At 36.5% G+C, this 16,513-nt stretch overlaps 1 protein-coding gene across 6 annotated transcripts in view; it reads right to left on the bottom strand.

Annotated features, from left to right (window-relative positions):
- Window positions 1-16,513, bottom strand: part of HEATR5A (HEAT repeat containing 5A) — a 98,892-nt gene that overhangs the window by 24,173 nt on the left and 58,206 nt on the right. For all 6 annotated transcript variants that reach the window (XM_058540753.1, XM_058540757.1, XM_058540758.1 and 3 more), the window contains 7 exons: window positions 15,545-15,734; window positions 14,132-14,301; window positions 8,865-9,003; window positions 5,846-6,025; window positions 4,251-4,490; window positions 2,372-2,553; window positions 1,023-1,091 (listed from right to left, as the gene is read on the bottom strand). In XM_058540753.1, the coding sequence (XP_058396736.1) occupies window positions 1,023-1,091; window positions 2,372-2,553; window positions 4,251-4,490; window positions 5,846-6,025; window positions 8,865-9,003; window positions 14,132-14,301; window positions 15,545-15,734 (1,170 nt within the window). The remainder of the gene's footprint in view (window positions 1-1,022; window positions 1,092-2,371; window positions 2,554-4,250; window positions 4,491-5,845; window positions 6,026-8,864; window positions 9,004-14,131; window positions 14,302-15,544; window positions 15,735-16,513) is intronic.

The raw sequence follows: 16,513 nt of genomic DNA, 5'->3' as shown, positions 1-16,513 counted from the left end.
AAATCAAGCTAACAAATATTAAATAAAACATGCTCTATCCTTTTACCTTGGGGGGAAAAACCCTAAAAGTTGACAACTCAACGTTGCTGAGAACGTGGGACAACAGATACTTGCATACATTGCTAACAGGAGTTTAAACAGGTAAACCCCTAAAATATACTCTTTAACCCAGCAATTTAATCTTGGAAAATTTATCTCACAGATAAGCTTGCACCCAGTGAAATTATCTATGTAGGGGCCGGCCCCATGGCTTAGCAGTTAAGTGCGCACGCTCCGCTACTGGCGGCCCGGATTCGGATCTGGGGTGTGCACCGACGCACCGCTTCTCTGTCTATGCTGAGGGGGTATCCCACATACAACAACTAGAAGGATGTGCAACTATGACATACAACTATTTACTGGGGCTTTGGGGGGAAAAAAAAAGGAGGATTGGCAATAGATGTTAGCTCAGAGCCGGTCTTCCTCAGCAAAAAGAGGAGGATTGGCATGGATGTTAGCTCAGGGCTGATCTTCCTCACAAAAAAAAAGAGAAAAGAAATTATCTATGTAAATAAATTATGACATATCCATATACTGGATTACTATGCAGTTATACAAAAGAAAGAGGAAGTTCTCTAAATTTAAAAAGTAAAGGAGGGGCCGGCCCGGTGGCGCAAGCGGTTAAGTGCGCGCGCTCCGCTGCGGCGGCCCGGGGTTCGCTGGTTCGGATCCCGGGCGCGCACCGAAGTACTGCTTGGTAAGCCATGCTGTGGCGGCGTCCCATATAAAGTGGAGGAAGATGGGCACCGATGTTAGCCCAGGGCCGTCTTCCTCAGCAAAAAAAGAGGAGGATTGGCGGATGTTAGCTCAGGGCTGATCTCCTCACAAAAAAAAAAAAAAAAAAAAAAAAAAAGTAAAGGAAAAGGAGCAGCTGAGATAATGGTTAGACAACTACAACAGAACCTTGGTATCCAATACTAACTGGAGAACTGCTTCCCAAGAGAGGGTTTTACGTCTTGAGCTTTATCTTTTTAACCACTTACCTGACACGCTTTGGCAGTGACATCAGGTGGAGTCTCTGAAGCAAAAGCTGGTCTAAGTGCTGCTCCCACCTGGCAAGAGATCATACGACCCATCAAGCATCAACGAGGAAGACAGCACAAGCAAACTCTTTCTCTTTTTATAGTGATTTTTAATGTATTTATTTATAATAGGTATTCTGGACATCTGTTGTTTTTGCCTGTCCAGCATATCTTCCCGTTTTTTGGATAACAGCATCCCCATTTTCCTTTAGGGAATCCCCTCTTTCCCCAACTCAGCCCATGTTGTTGCTATGGAGCTGACAGCACTGCCTGGTTCCAGGGACCCACGCTGGGACATCAAAGCCCTCCTTAAGACTTCTGCTGGGAGTACTGGGAAAGAGGCACTGCCTTTTTATAAAACTCTGGGTGCTAAGAAAGCCATGCTGACTCCACTTGGAGAGAGCAAATTTGAGAATAAAGCCAGTGTAGAAGAAAGTAGAGCCAACTAAGATTCCTGAAAACAATTTGCCTTTTCTCCTTAAGTGAGCTGTAATTGTATTTCTATCATTTGCAATTTTAAGAGGGCTAAAAATATAACACAGATCCCTTTAATTAAGTGGAATTACAATATTTGATTCTAATATGATAGTTCTATGTAAGTAACTCTAATACCTTCCTCTTGCTTTCTCTCTAAGCATACACGGGCATGACCTGCTGGGAAGGCGTGATGGAGACTGGTAACTGGTGAACTTCTCTGGTCTCCCTAACTGCTAGCCATCAGAAGCTGCCTCTGAGTCACAACGAGAGCTATCCTGGAGGATTACATGTGATGTGCGTGATGTAACATGTGATGATTTTGTTATCTTCCTTGTTCTTCCTAGATTGCTCAATGCACCAGTCAAAGATCAGTTAAAAAGATTATAGAACCAGTAATAGAAACCTGAATTCTTTTCTAAGTCCAGAAAAAAAAAGAGGAGGAGATTACATCTATTCTAGGAGTAATGATCTGAAGATAAAACATGCATGTAGCCTAAGTGGAATATTTAGTAATGATTTTGTGTTATCTCAAGCTTATTCAGATATTTTTGTAAAGAATTTAATTACCAAAGTCCTTTGTTCCCCTGAATTACCAAGGTTTTAATTATGAAAATTAACCTTTAATGTTATACATGACCTGCTTTATATACCAGTTTGCTTTTACTTGAAGATTCCTTCTTTAAACATATGCATTTTCTATATACTGATTATACTGGTGATATACTAGCAGAGATATATACTCATTTATGTATTACGAGGTGGTATGTCAATCAGTTTCATAGACTTTTTACCTGTGTGTTTAATAATAAAATTCTCTAACAGAAAGTGCTTACATTGGCTTGATACTGTTCCAGAATCACATGACCTGGAAACTCTGGTTCTGGAATAGTTGCAAATCGCCGAATAACAACTAACAGTGTTTCAAGGCCAGAAAGACGGAGCTGATCACTGTGATCTGTGGCAGCCATAAAAGCCATGCGAATTAAGTCGGCAAGATGGAGCACCAAAAAGTCATCTACAAGATTAAAAAAATATTATCAAGAAAAAGAATATGCCGGAACTAAGATTTACATTAAGTGATAATTTCTCCTCCTTTCAATTTCATAACCAAGACTTGCTTTTAAGTACCTCTAATTTGATCTACTGCTTTGTTTTACTTTTTGTTAAATATACACTTTAAAGCTAGATTTACTGCACCACTGCAAATACTCACACACAAAAACTATCCCAAAGCAAATAATTATACAGCTATTCAAAAACCAAAGGCAGAATCAGCATCCTTTAAAACAGTGCCAATAATACCTTCACTAAAAATTTTGTCACACTTTCTGATACAAGTAGATTAGAAGGTACTTAGGAGACTGGGTTTTGATGAATAGGCAGTTATTTAATTATTCTCTTTATGTCAAGTTGAAGCTAAAAGATTTAATGTTCCTTTTTAAAAAAATGTTTTATGTGGTTCTTTATATGCACTAATATCTTATTTTTGCATGTCTTGCCACACATACAAATGATGGGAATATAAAAAACATTTGTAGCTACAAAATTATAAATGAGAACTTCTTTCATTCGTATAACACATTCTTTGGTATAATAACTCTACTGGGGAGAGACATAAGACAATCATTTAACAATGTTCTAACAATAAAATGTTCAGGGGTACAACTAACCTTTACCTAAAATATATTTGAGACTAACTCAGAGAAGAATAGTTACAGGTCACACTGAAGAAACCAACAAATCTTACTGCCAATTACAATTTTAATTGGGAGCACAGGAATCAGTAAGCATCTAGGATATACTCATTTTATACCTCTCATTATCTGGGACAGTGCTCATCACAAATAAGACACTCAATAAATGCCTGCTTGAAAAATCATTAAAACAGAGACACCTAATTCATACTCTCACACTGGCAATAGCAACATTTTGCTTTGTAATTCTTTTATCTGGTAAAGAATATTTCCAAGCACTTAGATATGTGCATTATGTCTTTGAACATATGTGCTTAAGTGAATTTTAAAAATCAGACATCAAACCATAACACATATACCTTCTAGGTAAAAATAATAAAACTGAACAATAAAAGGTCAAAATGGTCTTACAACCAGGGTTACTTTACATTGAGATAGGCTCAAATGTTTTCTAGGTAACATCCATGAAAAAAAAATAATCTATAAGCAAAATTGTTATAAGTTAAAATTCAGAAAATAAATTTTGGGAACTAGTTAACGCACATACTACTTTCCAAGAACATGATTATTCTCTATAAACTTAACCCACGCATATGTCCATTAAACAAAAGTGAATGCCAATTTAAGAAGCTTTATCATTAAAAGTGTGTTTATACATTAAAAATATAATAAATTTATAGCTTATATAAATGTTGTAGTCAAGTTTCATAACTGATTTGGAAGAATAAAAACTACCTTTTAGTTTTACTTTTTTTTTTTTGGTGAGGAAGACTGTCCCTGAGCTAACATCCGTGCCAATCTTCCTCTATTTTGTAAATGGGATGTCGCGACAGCAAGGCTTGATGAGTGGTGTGTAGGTCCATGGCTGGGATCCAAAGCCGCTGAAGCGTAGCACGTGAACTTAACCACTACACGGCCAGGCCGGCCCCTGGTTTTACTTTTTAAAGTAATATTAAAAACTCAAGCAGACAGTATTTCTACGTATATCATTTGGTCTTTTCACTGTTATGCTACTTACTTCTTGAATCCCTTTTTCTCATTTCTTGTGCTAAAGCAATGTCAAAATGCGCGCTGTGTGCATTCTCACACTGATTAATTATCCTACAGACACATTCGGCAGCAAAGACTCTAGTAACCCATCGGGGATTGGTGAAAGCATGGGATTGGTCACCACTTCTGTTGGTCAGAACTGAGGCATCATCTCCTTTATCTCCTTCCTCTTCTTGCATCATATCCACACAAGTTACAGCTGTAAAATCTTTATCAACGGAGAATATATATAATTACAATCGATTGGAAGATACATTTATAAAGAAACAAAAATGACTTCAAATTCAGACTAGAATTACTGTCAATCAATCACACATCTTTTAACAACGTAAAATAATCATGTCTAATAAACACAGATAACAGTGGTATCTGAAGAAATGCTTTAAGAGCTGTTCTAGGTCAAAATGACAAAGTTGTTAAATTATATTCAGGGGCCGGCCCAGTGGCGTAGCGGTTAAGTGCATGCGCTCCACTGCGGTGGCCCAGGGTTCGCAGGTTTGGATCCCGGGCGCACACCAACACATCGCTTGTCAAGCCATGCTGTGGCGGAGTCCCATATAAAGTAGAGGAAGATGGGCATGGATGTTAGCCCAGGGCCGATCTTCCTCAGCAAAAAGAGGAGGATTGGCATTAGATGTTAGCTCAGGGTTAATCTTCCTCACACACACACACACAGAAATTATATTCAAAGTGAAAAACTGAACATAATACTAGATACTAGGATAATAACCAATCCCCTAAGGAAGCTCAAAATTCTCTACCAGTGAGTGTGGTGTATTAAACTAGGGATGTGGCTTTAAACACTGGGGCCTTGAATGGATTTAAGAAGGTTCTGAACCCACTAAAAATACTTTTCTTAGGATAGACCCATGGCTGGCTGTATAGTCTCACACCGTCCTGAAGGTCGGAGCCACTGAGTAGTAAATTATTTCTTCTTTATATATATATATATTTTTTAATAATTTTATTTTATTTATTGTTCCCCCAAAGCCCCAGTAGATAGTTGTATGTCATAGCTGCACATCCTTCTAGTTGCTGTATGTGGGACGCGGCCTCAGCATGGCCGGAGAAGTGGTGCGTCGGTGCACGCCCAGGATCCGAACCCCGGCTGCCAGTAGCGGAGTGCGTGCACTTAACTGCTAAGCTACCGGGCCAGCCCTAACCCTGTTTGAAATTAACATCATGAAGTGTGGAGAAACTGGCTTGCTCAAAATGTCATAACTGTTGGTGAGTTTTCTAGTAGGCTGATTTGAGGCACTCCTTCAAATATTTATTACAGGTATGAAAACAAACAATGAGGCTACTATAAGTTAGGTCATCCCTTTTATAGCATAAATAACATCTCTACTTGTTACACAGGAAAGTCATGTAAGACAATGAAAAAAAAACTGGCTTAAGTGTTGGACTTAAATACTACACTAGAATCTTCATTTGAAGAAAGGAACATACAATTATAATCCAAAATATTCAGACAAGATTGATGAATTGTCATTGACAAACAATTTTATACAACACATTTTACTTTCCATTTTACTATTTCAACTAGTAATCACCAGTACTTACCAGCTGATGCAGCAAGTACATCTTTACAAAGCTTTAACCAAAAGGAGAGTTTATCCACTGCCATAGATGTGAGCATATGGTTTAAAGTTTCTTTGACATCCTGGCATAATCTCTGATCTGTCTCTTTGTCTAGTAAGGTCAATAATGCCCCTTCAAGGCCCACTTCTCTGATGTTAGCATCTGACAAGAAGAAAATCGATGATCTAAGTAATACAGAAAACAAAACTTCCATATGAGAAGCACACACATTCAGTAGTTATTAAAATTATAAAATAAAATCACATGCAAATATATTTTAAAGAACTAGTCCAAATATTGTGCCTTAACCTACTGAGGTCTATTTTAGTTTATACTTAGTTTGGTATTATTCGTGAGACTGCAATTATTTTTTATGCAATGTCACTGAAAGATGTCTTTTTTTTTTTTGAAAGATAAGTTTTTATTAAGAGTTATTAACATGTTTTCTTTAAATTAGGTAAACATTTTAACCCATTTAACATTTAATACATATAAAATTTTATATAATGTTTCTTGGTATGATTATTTTATTTTCTCTCCAAAGTTAATTTCAAATAAATAATCATAATTAAGTTTTCTTTATTCTGGCATAAAGGCTTCAATTTTATTAACATGAGAGTAAAACTCAGACAGAAAACAACTATTGTATGGAGAACAGTGTTTAATTACTACAACTAAGCTACTGTGGAATTAAAGAACATCATTGAATTAATATGAATTGCTATACAACATTCTCACTGCAAAGTAAGAAAGCATTTCAAAGGAGAAATATAAGCCTTGATCTAGCATCTGTTTCCTCTAATTCTGGAAATGCTAAAGGACAACTAAATTTTCTCTTGAAGATTTACCTTATCTAGCATTTATGAAAGCATTTAGATTCTAAAGATTATGCTACTATTAGACTATTTTAAAAGAGGAATTATCTTTTAAAGATCAGAGGGCAGCAGTAGGAATGTTTCCAATTAATTGTTCTAAATTGTTCTAAAGAGACAGAACAACTCATGCAATGTTTGAGTCAGGACTGGATCCTAAATTTGGGTGGGGGTGAGGGGGCAGGATGGAGTCATAAAGGACATTTTTTGGACAACTGTGGAAATTTGTGTGAGGACTACACGTTCTAAGACGCTACTAAATCAATACTGATTTTACGAGGTGTGGAAATGATGTGTGGTCTCATAGTAGAATGTCCTTGGAAAACACACACTGAAGTATTTAGGGGTGAACTGTCATGTCTACAGCCCGCTTTCAGATGGTGTGACAAAAGGTTTGTGTGTGTGAATGTATGGAAAGAAAGAGAGAGAGATAAAATGAGTGTCATAAAGATACTAAGTAGGTCAATCTATGTGTTCACTGCACACTTCTTTCAACTTTTTCATGGGTTTAAAAAATTACAAAATAGTGGGCCAGCCCCGTGGCTTAGAGGTTAAGTGCGCGCGCTCTGCTGCTGGCGGCCCGGGTTCAGATCCCGGGCGCGCACCGACGCACCGCTTCTCCGGCCATGCTGAGGCCGCATCCCACATACAGCAACTAGAAGGCCGTGCAACTATGACATACAACTATCTACTGGTGCTTTGGGGGAAAAATAAATAAATAAATAAATAAATAAAAATTTAAAAAATTACAAAATAAAAAAAAAGATTTATATGAGTTCTTTACCATAATTCTATTCACATAGCTAATACCATAATTCTATTCACATAGCTAATTCAATAATTCTATGAACATACACCATCATGTTTACAGAAGCAAAGCCTAAAGCAACAGGGCTGGCCCGGCGGCGTACCGGTTGGGTTTGTGTGCTCTGCTTCAGCCACCTGGGGTTCACCGGTTCAGGTCCTGGGCACAGACCTGCGTACCACTAGCCAAGCCATGCTGAGGCAGCGTCCCACATAGAGCAACTAGAAGGATGTACAGCTATGACATACAACCATCTACTGGGGCTTTGGGGAGAAAAAACGGAAAAAAGGAGGAAGACTGGCAACAGACGTTAGCTCAGGGCCAATCTCCCTCAAAAAAAAAAGCCTAAAGCAACAGATATAGAGATCGTTTCAGTGGTGAATGGAAACTGAAGGTCACTTTGGGGAGAATACCTCTCACATGGTTCGAAGATTAAAATGTCTCTGGTTAAGGTAGGTAATCAGAGAACAGTTTTCAAACGAGCTCTGCAATCTGTTTGGTGACTGCTATACCAGTTCAGCAATTCTGATTAACTCAAGCCAGAGCGAAAGTTTTAATATAATAACAAAACTGTAATTTAAAGAGCATGGCATGACAGTAAAACAATTATGGATCTGAGAGCTTTAGATATTGGAAAGCTTTGTGAAGTCTGAGACCTTCTAAAAGTGTGACAGCACTTTGGAAACTATATACATAAAACTCTAAGATATTATCATTACTATTTTTGTAGGCTGTCTGAATTTATATGCATGTTTGGGTCACTCACATAATTTTTAAATGAAAGGATAAATACTTAAATCCTACTGGCTAAGAAATCTTTTAATTCAGCTCTAAAATATAGAAGAAACATAAAAACCCTTTAACTTGAAGCGAACACAACTATGACAAATTTTATTAAATGAGATTTTGGCGGAAGAAAGAGACATATGATAAATTACTTAAGGGTTAAATCCAATTTCAACTGATTGGTGTGAAAAAACTTGCTCTAAACCAGTGGCTCTCAAACTTGAGTATACGTTAACACAGGGATTGTAAAAACATAGATAACAGATTGCTGGGTTCTACTCCCAGAGTTTTGGTTTAGCAGATTTGGGATGGGGCCCAATAATTTGCATTTCTAACAAGTCCCCAGGTGAGATGGATGGTTTGGGGGCCGAAGTGTGAGAACCATTGTTCTAAACCAGTAACACCACTGGTTGAAACGGTAATAATTGCTAGCAATGGTCTCTTGTAGCAGGTTTAAGACGTTTTATATATTAACTTTTAAATTTTGTTTTAAAAACTCATGTTTATATGGAAGATTTAAGATCAAAACAATCATTACCTGGAGTCAACTCTTCTCTGCTCTCCTTAGCAAGCATAACAGCATGTTCTGAAACCTCAGCTGCTTCTCTCTGCACAAGCTGACGTAAACAAGCCAGCACTGCTCTTCTCAGTAACAAATAGGGACTACAAAGGTTCACCTGAAAAACACCATTTGGGGAAAAAAAGAGCTGAAATTCTTTGAGGCACTCAGTAAGTCTAACAGATATTCACTGGACCCCTCCCGATTCTGTCCAGTCCATCACTGGGCTGGATGCAATTTTAAATACACAGAAACTTCTTCAGACTATTCTAGCACATATTTTTGATTATATAACTTAGAAATAGCTCAATGAGTAATATATGTACTTCATTATGCAAATTCATAAACAAATCCAAGCAAAAGCCTCTTGACAGTGTTAGAAGACACAACATTTATGAGTAAAAATAGTTTTGAGAGATAAAAGAAATACAATTGAGAAAGAATTTATTTGCAGCTTATACATTTGTGCTCATGCAACTATAGTATAATGTTTCACAATTCTCTAAGGAGAAATTTATACAAATCCATATAAGCAATATAGCAAATGGTTAAAATGGAGGCTCTGGAGGCAACGTGCCTCAATTTTGAGTCCTGGATCCATCACTTACTAGCTGTGTGACCTTGGGTAAGTTATTTAACCTCTCTGTGCCTTAGGTTTCTCATCTGTAAAATGGAGATAACACTACCTACATCTCACAGGGCTGTTGTGAAGTTAACACAAAGAAACATGCAAAAGTGCTTAGCACAGTACCTGGCAAATAGTAAGTGCTCAATAAATGTTAGTTATTATTAATGCAGTCTCTAACAATAGTATTTTATTCAGATGCCAGACAGAATAAGTAAATGCATTTTCAAATAAAGGCAGAAAGAGTTCGACTCAGAAAACATATTCACCAAAAATGCTTTCTAGAGACAAACATTATATACTGCAAATTTTATGTATATCTACTTATATATGGATATACATATGCGTACGCAGATATGTACTTAGTATCTTAGAGATATAGTATATTCTCGCTCAGAATGACACTCAATACATATTCTTTTTACTTAGAAGTATTTAAACAACATAAATCTCAATAGGGTGTGTCTACCAAGGGTAAATGATACGATTGGTGACAATACCTTCAACGAACAATTAAAACAAGTCCAGGTTTCTGGATACAAATTCTTACTCAGTGATTTCATAAGTAGAATAAAGTCTAGAGTTTTTGAAATTTATTTTGTTCAAATTATGAAAGTAAAGAACAGTTTGGTGCGGTTTACGACAATGAATATGTGTCTTATGATCATGATTTTCTACCCAAATTTGAGAAATAATGGCATAAATTCTTAATAGTGATCTTTAGATCTGGTGTATGTGGAAAAACAGGATGGAAGCAGGTGCGTTGGTTGAAAAGAGCAGAGGCTAAACTCTGAGAAAAAGAGTAGGTGGTAGCAGCTGTTTTTTGATACATAAGAAGAAACACAAGCAAAGAGAGCTAAATCCTAAATATTATCAGAAGCCAAAAGACAGAAAACGTTTCTGAACATATTATCAGTGAAACATATGGATGGGAATGGCTTTATAAATATGTTCTATTATACCCTCAACCCATATCATGAACTCAAAAGTGGAAAGAGAAGAATGCCATTCAAACTCTCAAGGTAACACCATTCCAGTCATGTTTAAGAATTCTGTTGTTAGAAACTAGTACATGGGATAACAGAGAAGTTAAAATGTAAAAAGATTAAGTTGATTCATGCCCAAGATTACAACTATATTCAACAATGACAAAAAAGCACTCTATAAGACAATTTTAAAGAAAAGTTAACGGATTTACTAGTTATTTTAACTGGAGTTTTACAAGCACATAACACAAGGCAGGTGCAGCATTTATTCAGGCTGGTCAAACAATCTTTTAGAAAAAGCATGCTTAAAAGTACTCTTTACTTGTTTGGTAGAAAAAAGACTGAAGGCTGTCATACCAAGCAAAGTGGGACACTCAATATCTCCATGTCATTCTCCAGCATTTATGTTGAGAAGAGGAACAGAGTGGGTTAAGGCAAACAAACCAAGCAGGCAAAAAATAGAAATTAACCTGTAATTACAATTCCTTTCTGAAATGAATATATTAAATCAAAATGATGCAAAATTAAGCGCAAGGAGTAAGGGCACCAGCTGGAGAAGGTTAGGGAGGATTTGTTTACAATGGTATTAAGTAAACACCAGGTAACATGCTACACATACTGGACTTTGCATTAACGGTTAGCTTAAAAAAAGAGACGCAGAGGAAAACAAGAACATCTACGACCAAAAAAAAGACACAAAGAAACAGCACTGCAAACTTCAAAAAAAGTTAGGAATCAAGGCTCAGGGACCTACCAACACAGAATTATCCAACAAGATCTCCTGCACAGAAACAAACGACAGACCAGTCACAACAAAGCCAAGAGATAAATACTGGGATGATGGGACAACAGTCAGCTAAGCATACAATATAAATGTTGATAGAGCTATCATTCAAACTGGCTTAGCTTAAGCTTTAAAAATATACCATAAATACTTCATTTTCCAGCTTAAAATATGAGTTAAGATCTTGAAAACGGTCAGCTCGAAATGTAAAGATATAAAATATACAATAATTTAAAAACGTACATTTGTGTAATTAGGTTTTCCTTTGGAATCTTTCATTAAGCATCAGTAACAAAACCAGATCAAGTAGACATGAGTGGGAGGGGAGTGATCTGGATTTCATTTACATGAACAGGTGTCTAGCAAGGGACAAAGTTAATGGTTTACCTCATCACAAGTTAATTATAGACTTTTACTCTTGGAAGCCAAGTTTTAAAACTGAGAGTACTCAGAATTGCTAGTGTAGCTAAGGACAAGTTCAGAATGGAAGTTAAATAGCATGCAGTTAGAAGAAAACCCTTGCCAGTAAGGTGCTTTCCTAACGATGAAATGTATTCTGAATATCCAGCGAGTTTCAATTAATATGAAAACACTTCATGCTAAATAATTAAATTCTTTGTAGAAAAGAAAACCTGATCACAAAGTTGTTAAATAGGAAAGCAAAAGCAATTTCCTCACTATAGGGAATACTCTGAAATACAACAAATTCAATCTAATTTAGTAAAGCTTTACTAACCAAAATATTAAGACATAAAATTAACAAACTATGGTGATAGCAATTTTTGAATATGATTTCTGTATAAGAAAAAATAACTTTATTTATTTATTTTTTTAACAGTTTTATTTATTTATTTTTTGTGAGGAAGATCAGCCCCGAGCCAACATCCATGCCAATCCTCCTCTTTTTGCTGAGGAAGACGACCCCTGAGCTAACATCCATGCTAATCCTCCTCTTTTTCCTGAGGAAGACTGGCTCTGAGCTAACATCTATTGCCAATCCTCCTCCTTTTTTTTTTCCCCAAAGCCCCAGTAGATAGTTGTACGTCACAGTTGCACATCCTTCTAGTTGCTCAGCATGGCAGCAGAAGTGGTGCATAGGTGCGCGCCCGGGATGCAAACCCTGGCCGCCAGTAGCAGAGCACGCGCTCTTAACCGCTAAGCTATGAGGCCAGCCCAGAAAACATAATTTTATAACAAATATTATGAGTAACATGAATAAGATTTGTAATTGTTACTTCTAATTTTCTCAATTGCTCTGAATATACCTAAGAGAAAAATCTGATACTATTCTTTATATGTAACCTTTCTCAGAATGGGAAAAGAGAAGAGTAACAAGTTTAATCAGATCTAATTCATCATGAATTAGTAGTTAGTCTTGCTCTTTACTTCTCAATAAACTTTACTTAATAAATGAATTAATGTATTGGTTAAAGGAGAATTTTAAAAGGCTATTAATGGAAAATTTCTACTACAATTCAAGAAGAAAAAATGGCAGTATCATCACATTTAATGGAGAGTGAAAGTTAGACCAACTGGCAAAGGAGTGGATATTTTTCAATAATTGGTTGTGGCGACGGTTCTTCGAATATAAAGAGTAATATTTCTGGGGAAAAGTCGTTGAGTGGGAAAGGTAAAATCTTTTCCAGTAAGTCCTATTTTCTCTAATACATGTTTAACACAGACAAGATCTAAAGTTTCTATCAGAATCTTCTTTTTCAGAGTCTTACATAATTATGACTATCAAAATCAATATGAAGATTAATATTATCTATGTTTAAGTTATATGTTAAGAAAATAAAAACAACTACTATTTATTGAGTGGTTATTAAGTGCCCGAGACACGTGCCTTTACAGGCGGCATCTTGTGTAATCCTCATGTTTTACAGACGAGGTAGCTGAGGCTGGAAGGTCATGGGACTTCCCTAAGGCCACACAGCTGGGAGGTGGCAGAGCTAAGCACCATCCACAACTACGCAGTCAGTATGAAATAATGAAATGAGGACTGGACAAGGAGTTCAGAAACCTGCGTTCTAGACTTAGAGCTACCTACCACTACCTAGATATGTTATCTTGGGCAAATTATTTGACTTTTTGGTCCTCAGTTTATTTTTTCATTGAGAAGACTGGTTTTATTGATGTTTGAGGTTCTTTCAAGGTCTGAAATGCATATTTTGCCAGAGGTTGAAAATGAAAGGTCTGCGTAATGATTCTCAACTGTCATGTCACTAATAGTAGTGTGCTGTGAACATTGCAGAGGCAGAAAAAGTTGGAAAGCAATGGTGTCAAGTTTTAATTCCAAATGTAACTCAATTTTTGAGGCAAGTCCAGATAGAAACCAGTGATACTGAGGATAAATCTTAAAACCACTGACAACTATAAACCACCTCATCATAACTGTTAGGTGATTGCCCTCATCTTTCTATATTCATTAAATACATTATTAGAACCCAGATAATGATGCAGGTGCTGCTAGAATATTAAGGAAAAATGTTATTTGCCCATCTGGGATAGAAAGAACTTTATATGTAATAATTTGGAATACAGGAAAAAAAGACATTACCACAGAAATTTTTCCACGTCCCATAGCATTTATACAGTACCTGGGACACTCAAGCACGCAATGTACGTTTACGGATCAATGAATAAATATTCCAAGTATTAAGTTCAACATTAATGGGAGAAAAATGAATCAGTATATGAGAGGTTTAAGACTAAATATAGGAAAGTTGCCCCTCCTCTAAAAGATAAGAACTGAGGGAAAACAGCTATTGCACATAGTCTAGAGAATAATTTAAAAAATCTAAGTTTCCAATAAAAGAAACTGAGGACTCGTTTATAATTTTACACTCACACAGAGGCAGCCGACCAGGCTGGACAAGTTGACGTGCCGTGGAGCAAACATATGGAGCTGCTGAAGGCACGAGATGGCCTGAGCCTGAACCAGGCAGTCGGGGTGATCCTGCATCACGGCACAACCCAACAGACAGGAAGTCCTTAGGGCAGAAACCGAAGTACTGCTACCTAAAACGAAGCAGAAAGCTTTTAATAATTGGCCTAAGAAATCATTACTCTTTAAACATATATTATTGGGCTTTAAATTGTTTTTCTAATTTTAAATGTAAGGATCTGTGAAGTAAATTTCTTCTACAAAAGCAAGGATAATCCAAGTGACAGATTTTGACATTATGTTGGTTATTCTCAGTCTGAAAGGTTTATGGCAAAACAAATCATTAGGCAAAGAAGAACCTATGATTATCTGTAGGTTATACCAAATTTTCATGAAAAGTGGAATTAGAACTTGCTAATAAACTTAGCCCTGCTTGAATTACCTAAGAGCTGCTTTCATATATTAAATTCATATATTTTGCATTTGAACAGATCAGAATATCTGAGTTTTTGCACTGAGTCATTTACTTTTTAACAGAGATAGGAGTTATTTAAATGATTCCACTTCATGTCTGTCATTTTAATTGTTAAGGGAAGTATTTTCAGGACAGACCTAATCTTTCTAAATATGGTACTCCCTGTCTTTTCAAGGTAAGAGAAATCAGACTGAATGGCATTTACTTATAAAATATACTGAGCACCTATTATGTGCTAATCACAAAAGCTTTTTAACTTGTCTCTCATTTGACAGAGGAGGAAACCAAAGCCCAGACACATAAGGATTTTCCCAAGGTCACCCAATTAAGTAGTCGTGGAGCTAAGATTAAGATTCCATGTTTATTTTCTATTATGTCATCATCCAGGAGTCAAAGTCTTCTCAAGACTACTCTCAACATTCTGCCAATATATTTGAATAGAAAATTCTGCTAAACTTCGCTTGATTGACAAGTAGTTGAGTCAGTAACAGGAACTGCACTCATTTGTGTGTGTGTGTGTGTGTGTGTGTGTGTGTGTGTGTGTGTATATATATATATATATTTTTTTTTGTGAGGAAGATCAGCCCTGAGCTAACATCCATGCTAATCCTCCTCTTTTTGCTGAGGAAGACCGGCTCTGAGCTAACATCTATTGGCAATCCTCCTCCTTTTTTTTCCCCAAAGCCCCAGTAGATAGTTGTATGTCATAGTTGCACATCCTTCTAGTTGCTGTATGTGGGACGCGGCCTCAGCATGGCCGGAGAAGCGGTGCGTCGGTGCGCGCCTGGGATCCGAACCCGGGCCGCCAGTAGCGGAGCGTGCACACTTAACCACTAAGCCATGGGGCCGGCCCTTGTGTATATATTTTTAATGTAAAACATCACAAAAGCAGCTATGCATACCTTGTAGCTCTGGACCCAGTGTAGTAATAAGGGCATTCAAACAGCGACCAAGACTTTGGTGAACTTCAGCATGAGTAGGAGGCACATTTAACAACAACATTATGATGAGAGAAAGGGTAGGTTCCACATGCACATTGTAAAGTGGGCCAGCAGAATCAATTATCAATGAGAGAGAATGTAGTGCCCAGGTCTGTGAAGACAGAGAAAAAGAATTTAAAATGTTACAGCAGCATTAAGAAACATAAAACACAATGAATCGTTCTTTTGTTGAAGCAAGAGATAAAGTACTGGCAAAGTAAAGTATTTGTGTGCCCTTACTAACTTGGAAAGAGAAATGGAAAATTTTAGGAGTTTAAGAAAAATGTTCTCTCTAAATATCCAGTAAAAAACAACTGAGAGACAATCATCTAGTTTAGAACGGTATATTTACATATAGCTCAGCACTAAGAATTCCAAGATAATGTTTGGTTCTTTAGCCAACAGCTTCTAACTAAATCTAGTTTATTGTTTAACGTATATAGAGAATGAAAATTCAAGTTTTTAAAAGATTCAACAAAACCTATAACTACATGCAATAAAACGGACAAATCTCTTGAACACAATGTTGAAGAAGGCCAGACATAAAAGAGTACATACCATATGATTCCATTGATATAAAGTACAAAAGTAGGTAAAACTAATACATGCTGTTGCAAATTAGGATAGTGGTTATCCTTGGTGGGACAGGTAGTAACTAGAAGAGAACATGAGGACAGTGTTTGGGGTATTGATAATGTTCTGTTTCTTGATCTAGGTGCTGGTTACATGGTGTGTTCAGTTTGTACACTTTATTCACAGAGACGCAACATTTATGACAGGTGCACTTTTATAAATATATAAAAATAAATATATTTATAAAATAAATAAATATATTTTATATAAATAAATATATATTTATATATTAAACAAACAAAACGCATATGAACCAAA

This window comes from Diceros bicornis, chromosome 5 (assembly GCF_020826845.1).
Source record: "Diceros bicornis minor isolate mBicDic1 chromosome 5, mDicBic1.mat.cur, whole genome shotgun sequence".
NCBI classification, from domain to species: Eukaryota; Metazoa; Chordata; class Mammalia; order Perissodactyla; family Rhinocerotidae; genus Diceros; species Diceros bicornis.
Note: the sequence above shows the minus strand (reverse complement) of the source record. Positions and strands in the feature narration are given on the sequence as shown.